The following is an 8,221-nucleotide window of genomic DNA, read 5'->3' as shown; positions in this document are numbered from 1 at the left end:
CCCAACGCCAACCCGGCCCCCCAGCTATAAATAAACCCTTCAGATGAGCTCTCCTGTTTGCACCCTGCACTGTAGGAAAACTGTCGCCCGCCGCCGCTCCTAAAGGTAGTGATGTTCGATACTGCCAGTTTTCTTACCGATACTGATACCAAGTAAAATGTGGCTGGTGTCGACGATACTGATCCGATACTTTGTGGTGACACACATAATGTGTCTGTTAAATCTTAAAAAGTAGCATTTTTCAAGTAATAGCTTTATAAATAATACATGAGAGAGTAATTTATTTAATTTAAAAGTCTTTCTAACCCTAACTTTATATTTGTTTAGCACAATTCTTATTCTTAAAAAGTAGCATTTTTCAAGTAATAGCTTTATAAATAATACATGAGAGAGTAATTTCTTTAATTTAAAAGTCTTTCTAACCCTAACTTTATATTTGTTTAGCACAATTCTTATTCTGAAGAAATCTAATAATTTTTGAAAAGTGGATAAAAGTGAGAAATATTCTAAAAGTTGTTACTTTGTGTGTTTTCAATTGTTTGTGGGTTTGYAAGAAGGTCCTTGGCCAGAGCTAATGCTTGGGAACCCCTCATCTAGAATTTAATTACAGTCGGATGAAGCAGATTTTATGTTAAAATGACCTGCCATACCCCTACAGACTTATTACTCAAGWGGAAGAAAAAGTAGTTCCCTCCAACCACATATGATTTAGACATGATTTGAATGGTTTAGTTATTTTCCACTATTTTCCTGTTACTGATATACATTATGTGAAATAACTAAAGTACCAATATTTTGATTTTAGTATCGATTCTAGAACATAAAGTTCTGGTTTCAGTAGTAGCCTATCGATATTTCAGTATCGATCTGCACATCACTACCTAAAGTTTTCAGTGGAGTTGGTGGCTCAGTCCCAGAATAATGATCCAGGAGACGCTCCAGTGTCACCAAACTCCACCTTTTCTGGTGCTGGACCAGGACCAGGACCAGGACCTGAGCAGAGGCTCAGTTTTTCCGTGCTACAGTTACAGRACTTGTAAAGGAGGCTCGCGGGGTCTGGTTTAACTCCTGAAACTCAGCCAAGCGAGCAGAATCATGTGCCRTCCCCTTTTATTAGTCTGAGCCCGGAGCTGTGCTGCTATCTCTCACCACCTCCTCCTCCTCCTCCTCTTCCTCCCTCCTCAGGCCAAAGGTTTCATTAGGACAAGAGGAGCCAGAGGAGGTGCACCTGATACGTCTCTGTTTAAAAATTAACATCTGCACACAATTACGCTTCATGAATATCCCACGTTCCTTCAGAGCCAACGTCTCCTCTGGGTTTCCTCTCCTCTGGATCTTTAAAAGGTTGTAATTCAAGCAAAAATAAAAACATAAAATCCCACCTTTTTTATCGGGTTTTAGTCTGAAGTTACAGATTTGACCTGTGAGATAATGGAGAACCTGAAGACTTGTGACGTTTGGTAACTCATCCTCCAGCATCRCTGTGAAGCTGCTGAATATTTGAAGAGCTGAGAACGTGTGCAGCAGCACAGCGTTCCTACCAGGAAAACAATGAACGGGTTAATGGCCAGAACTGCATCATGCCTGTACGTATTTAGCTGTAATTCTGCAGGAAAAGCGCTCCTCTAAACATAACTTTTAGCTGTCCTAACTGCCTTTAAAGTTGTTAAACCGTCATATGTTGCAAAAAGGCAGATGCTTATGGGCTGCCGTTTGTAAAGTTACAGTCAAAAATTACCACCAATGTTTTTGTTTTAGTCTTTTATAAGAAAAAAAGAACAGATTTATTTTTCAAAGTCAGTTTTTCACCATATGATTCATACATTTAGAAAAGTCATAGTTTATAAACTAAATATTTAACTTGTGACTTAAATATTTAGTTTTGAGCTAAATGTTTAGCTTGCAAGTTAAATGTTTAGCTTGCAAGTTAAATGTTTAGCTTGCAAGTTAAATGTTTAGCTTGCAAGTTAAGTATTTTGCTTGCAAGTTAAATATTTAGCTTGCAAGTTAAATATTTTGCTTGCAAGTTCAATAATTAGCTTGCAAGTTCAATAATTAGCTTAGTTAGCTAGATAGCTAAATATTTAAGTTGCTAGCTAAATATTTAGTTTGTAAGTTAAATATTTAGTTTATAAACTGACATTTATAAATGTTTGAATGGTGAAAACTGACTTTGAAAAATCGGTTATTTTTTTCTTAGACTAAAAAAACAAAAATATTGGTGGTAATTTTTGACTGTAACTTTACAAACAGCACCCTTTAGAAGCTAAGCGATGTTTATTAGCAAAATATCTACTCAGGTCAGCTAACGTTTGGAGCTGACTTAATGCAAGATGGCCGCCACCTGATCAATCTCCAGCACGTTGCATTTACTTAAAACTGTAAACAACCTGTAAAAATCTACTTTAATCAAACTTTCCTCGTGGCCAATCAGTGCAGATGTTTCATGAACAGTAATCAGAAACAGAAATAAATCCCGAACGCGCAGAGATTTAAGAGAACAGACGCTCCACGAAGGGTTAAATCTGTATGTTTTGTTGTCGCAGGAATTTCTCGGTCAGTTTTGTGCCTCTGAACACCGCAGGAAACAACTTTTCCCCGCAGGCAGCATTGTGCACACGAAATATGTTCATTGCAATCAAAAAGTTTCCTGCTTTTCTGAATGCACGGTATAAATAGCAACAAGAACAATTCAAGGATCATAAACTGCAAAACAGGGCTTATGAAAGGATGCAGTTTTTTTGTCCCCACAGGGAAATGCTGCTATAGGTAAGCAAACGTTTCTGTTTACAGCTGCTGGCTTTCAGTTTGTCGAGTCGTGTGAGGAGTGGAGTTATGAGAGCGAGGCGCGCGGCTGCTCTACTGTACGCGGCTAATTTTGGTCTGAGGTTTTGTCCCGTATTTGGGTTTTGGGTTTGCAACAAGCCGCACGCATGCATGCAACGTCTTTTCGGGTCACCGCCACCACAACACAATTGCTGGGTGTGACGAGTTTCTGACTCGCTTCGAGTCGCAGCAGCAGCTGTTTGAGGAGAGCAGAGAGGTCCTGGGTGCACTGAACATCCAGGAGCAAAATGTAAACAGAGTCAAAGTCGTGTTTCTGTTGGCTGCTGGCACTTTACCTGCAGTGAGAGGTTACATGATCACCCAGACGTTGGTAATAGCCCAGTTAAAGCACAGGTGGTGTAAATCCTCCAGCTGACAGGTCAGCTTGCAGATTTCATCCTTAAAGTTCTGCAGCTCCTGAACAGAGCAGCTTCTGTTTTCAAACAGAGCCCACCGTGAAGCCACGTCTCTAACACGTCACGTCTGAGAGGCTGCAACACCGACTGCTTATTAGTCTTACTGCACAGTCAGAGACAATCAGCTTTTTCCCATTTTCTTTCTTTCTCTCTTTTTTCCCCCCAGCCTCTGCTCGGACTCGGTAAGCAGCTGTTGCCAGTGATGATGTGAGCGCAGAAAGCAGATGGTAACACTCAGAGTCAAACAGCTCTCCTAAAGTAAGTGATGACATGCAATTCTTTCCTGGTGATTAGAAGCTACACAACAGAGGGACTACAGTGCATATATGAAACTCTCATGCAATATATGATTATTAGAGGCCTGTAGTTATTTAAACCTCTGATTGTAAATATTAATGACAAGGCCGAGTGACACAAGAAAAAAAACCTTGTAGTGCAGACTGTCTGGCAGCACATTAAGTGTTTCTGCCCTCATACAGTAAGCTGACACAGTAAAGTTACCAGGAAATATTCTGAGCACAGTATTAAAGGRGTAGTGCAGATCTTTTGAAGTGGGGTTCTGTGGAAAGGTCATCGATGTTTTAATGTTTCTTGCTGTAGACTTTGCCTTGAACAAACTTGGGTAATAGAAATAGTTTAATGCATGATTATTGCTTTTCTCAAATGATCACATTATGTTTGCAGGAATTGTGGTTAAAGGTTAAATTATATTATGATTATTGGCAGTATTGTATCATGGTTGAAGCCTGTATCATATCACRGTAAAAGCCTGTATCATGATAAAAGCCTGTATTGTGATAAAAACCTGTATCATCATTAAAACCTGTATTGTGATTAAAGCCTGTTTCATAAAAAAAGCTTGTATCATGATAAAGGCCCGTTTCATATCGTGATAGAAGCCTGTATTGTACCAAAAGCCTGTATCATACGATAAAAAACCTGCATTGTTATAAAAGCCTGAATCATATCTTGATAAGACTTTATCCTACCAAAACCCTATATTATACCATTATAAAAACCTGTATCGTGATATAAACATGTATCGTACCACAATGATACCATGTATCGGGATATAAAACTGTATGATATCATGATAAGACTGTATCATGATGTAAGCATGTATTGTACCACGATAAAACCCTATATCGTGATGTAAACCTGTATCATTCCATGATAAAACAATGTAACATGATGTAAACATGTGTCGTATTACGATAAAACCCTGTATCGTGATGCAAGCCTGTATTGTACCACAATAAAATCTTGTATCATGATGCAAGTCTGTATCACAACACGATAGAATCTTATATCGTGATGTAAGCCTGTATCGTACCACAATAAAACCCTGTATCGTGATGTAAGCCTGTATCGTAACATGATAAAATCTTGTATCGTGACGTGAGCCTATATCGTACCACGATAAAACCCTGCATTGTGAAGTAAGCCTGTATCGTACCATGATAAAACCCTGTATCATGATGTAAGCCTGTATCGTACCAAAAGCCTGTATCGTATCACGATAAAAGCCTGTATTGTGATGCAAGCCTGTATCGTACCAAAAGCCTGTATCGTAACACGATAAAACCCTGTATCGTGATGTAAGCCTGTATTGTACCACAATAAAACCCTGTATCGTGAAGTAAGCCAGTATCGTACCAAAAGCCTGTATCGTACCATGATAAAACCCTGTATCGTGATGTAAGCCTGTATCGTACCACAATATTGTGATGTAAGCCTGTATCTTACCACGATAAAACCCTGTATCGTGATGTAAGCCCGTATCTTACCACGATAAAACCCTGTATCGTGATGTAAGCCCGTATCGTACCACGATAAAACCCTGTATCGTGATGTAAGCCTGTATCGTACCATGATAAAACCCTGTATCGTGATGTAAGCCCGTATCGTACCATTATAAAACCCTGTATCGTGATGTAAGCCTGTATCGTACCACGATAAAACCCTGTATCGTGATGTAAGCCTGTATCGTACCATTATAAAACCCTGTATTGTGATGTAAGCCCGTGTCGTACCATAAGCCTGTATCGTACCACGATAAAACCCTGTATCGTGATGTAAGCCTGTATCGTACCATTATAAAACCCTGTATTGTGATGTAAGCCTGTGTCGTACCATAAGCCTGTATCGTATCATGATAAAAACCTGCATCATAATCAAAACCTGTATTGTATTGTGATAAAAGCCTGAATAACATGACTTTTTGTATGTTAAATGAATCATGTCGTTGGTATTGTGATGCATAATATATTGGCCGCAGACTAGAGATGGTCAATTCTCCTGTGAAGAATAATTTTAAAAAATGAGGTTGTTTTTTATGAGGAGCAGAAAGTGACTGGATTCTGAYTGATGAAGTTAAAATAATATTTTCACTGCTGAGGGAGAATGAGACTAAACTGGCTGAGTGTCAACACAATGAACACAGACACCCACATGGCCCCGCCCAAGTCATACGTGAGAGTCGGCACACAGATTCTTCAGTTTAACACAAACACACACACGACACACACACACAGTAAGGTGGTCCACCTTTATATCATCAGATAGTGATCAGTTCTTTGCACAGCTTCAGATTCATTTTACAGCCGGATCAGATTCAGCTTCATGAGTCATGAAGAGGCGAGAGCTGCTGAACAGTTTACCTACAAGCCGATAAGATGCTAAAACACCTGAGTGACAGTGGAGCTGCTGCACTGAGAGGAAAATAAGCCTAAATGATTTGAGACGACTGGTTTCCTCTCCCTCTGTCTCCCTGTCTTCTCCTCTTTTCTCTCACGCATGCAGATTTAGAGGTAATCCGACTCTAAACACCACCCTGAGGGCTGCCTGTGGGACTAAATCTGTATAAATTCTGGTGTAACACGACCCATGGAGAGAGACGCAGCACCTCACTCCTTCACACACAAGCTGCTTCAAGCCTGAAGTCACTGAGAAGGTGATAAAAGTCGAAGACAGTTTGTACAAAAAAAAAAAAGGTACAATGCGAGAGGCAGCTGAACTTAACAAACATGTTGGAATGACACTAGAATTAGACACTTTTTGGTTTAATTCTTTGCATAAATGAATCCGTATGTTTAAAGCTTTGTCACTTTAAAGCACAAAACTCACAGGAACATCATTCTGTTATTAATTTAGCCTTGAAATGTAAATATACAACAGAATGAAGCTGTGCAGGCTGCTCTTGTTTTTAAAGGGAYGGTCCTGAATTTCTGAAGAGWTTTAGAGAGAGGTCCTGAAACAAKWAATATCTTACCTGATAAKACAAAGTTTAAATCTGAACGGAYGGAAATATAAACCTATTTTTTTCACTGAGCTGTGAAGCAAATGCATACTTTTYACTGAAGCTTTGGTCTGAACTCTTGGTGAAATTTGCACAAATGTTGACTTTTTAAAAATGCTTTTGGGATTACAGAAACTGAACAGCTGAGCAGGCACCCGTAGTGACTCTGACACTGTTTTCAGGGAGGAATTTGAAGAGTTTAAAATTCCCGAGACTTGCCAGAGGTAACTGAGTGTCCTTGCAAACATTTTGAGASATTTTCGAAACATTTTGGTAAAATTTTTGCAACAAACCGGTCAAACCCTGGCTTCTGAGAGGAACTGAGACTAAAAAAAAAGGGTCATTTCTTAAATTTTTACATTAATTTGTGACAAATTGGAGTCTTGTCTGAAAGTTAAAGCATTTTTTTCCCAAAGCAATGCTATCTGAAACAGGTAAGATGCTGTCTGTTAACTACAGGGCTCTGTGCTATCTGCAGTAAGCTGCTGCAGTTTGAAGGTAATCAGGTGTTTCTGCCTCGTGAACTTCTTTATTTTGATTTTTTTTATGATGATGATGATGATAAAGTCGCGGATGGATGAAAAGCACCAAACAGGACCCCCCCACCCCCACCCCCCGCCTCTCGTGCGTCCTGCAGCCGGTCTTACCTGCAGGCTGGGCGGCAGGTTTGTACCCCTTCTCGTTGGTGCAGACCCCCCTGCCGTGGAGCAGCGCGTGCAGGGGCTTCTCCTCGCCGCTCCGGGGCAGGCAGCGGAGCCCCTTGGTGCAGGTCCCGGTGTAGACCCCGCACGCCTGCCCCTCGGTGAGCGCGCACGTCAGGCAGCAGCCGCAGCCGGGCTCCTTCACCAGCTGGCAGCTGACCGGCACCGGGGGGCACATGGACAGAGCCTTGTCGTCACAGGGCTCGCAGGGCACGAACGAGCCCCAGGACCGGGACACCCCCAGGATGAAGGTCACCAAGAGGCAGAAACTCCCAAACATCTTCAGCTTGGAGCATAAAAAGCCCGGAGAGGCTCGGAGGAGGAGGAGGAGGAGGAGGAGGAGGAGGAGGAGGGAGCTCTGATGGACAAAGTCTGTCAGATAATCCGATTTTTACAGTTAAAGCCAAGTCTTTATCCAGGAGCTGCTATCTGCTGAGAAACATGAAGAAAGCCTGGCTTTTCTGTCTGCACAATGAATTAAACACCAAGAAATGTGCTTTTTTATTATTCTTATTTCTGAAGTAAGGTCCTCTGAAGCTGCAGGAGCAAAAACAAGAAGGATCAAAAACCAAAGAAGTTCTGTCCGTTTCAGAGTCAGGTCTTCTGTACTTTCTCCTGCACAAGTTTCCTGAGCAGACTGATCAACTGGAGACCTGCCTGCCTTTTTAAAAACATGCAGCCAAACCCCCAAACAGCAGGAGAAGGGAGGCGCACTTGTTCCACAGCCTGGCAGGAGGCCAAACTGCTTCTTCTTTTTTTTTTTTTCCTCCTGCAGGAGGAGGAGGAGGAGGATCACTCTTTCACCCCTGATGTCAACCAGGAGCAACACAAAACATTCCTCCAAATCTGCAGAGCTTTATTTACAAAACCCAACAAGTTCTGCTGCTGATCCTGACAGAACCAGGCAGAGCTGCGGAGCTCGCAAAGTAAAACACGTTGGTTTTCTAACTTTAGCAACGTTTTATAAGAAGTAAAGTACA

The 8,221-nt window shown here is 41.2% G+C and overlaps 1 protein-coding gene across 1 annotated transcript in view; it reads right to left on the bottom strand.

Moving 5' to 3' along the window:
• The window catches only part of igfbp5b (insulin-like growth factor binding protein 5b), a 14,948-nt gene extending 7,025 nt beyond the window's left edge, over positions 1-7,923 (bottom strand). Inside the window, exon 1 of the mRNA XM_014024712.1 lies at positions 7,188-7,923. Within this exon, the coding sequence (XP_013880166.1) occupies positions 7,188-7,521 (334 nt within the window). The 5' untranslated portion in view covers positions 7,522-7,923. The remainder of the gene's footprint in view (positions 1-7,187) is intronic.
• Positions 7,924-8,221: the final 298 nt, after the last annotated feature.

This window comes from Austrofundulus limnaeus, unplaced genomic scaffold (genome assembly GCF_001266775.1).
Source record: "Austrofundulus limnaeus strain Quisiro unplaced genomic scaffold, Austrofundulus_limnaeus-1.0 Scaffold436, whole genome shotgun sequence".
Taxonomy (NCBI): Eukaryota; Metazoa; Chordata; class Actinopteri; order Cyprinodontiformes; family Rivulidae; genus Austrofundulus; species Austrofundulus limnaeus.
This window is presented reverse-complemented; position numbering and strand designations above follow the sequence as displayed.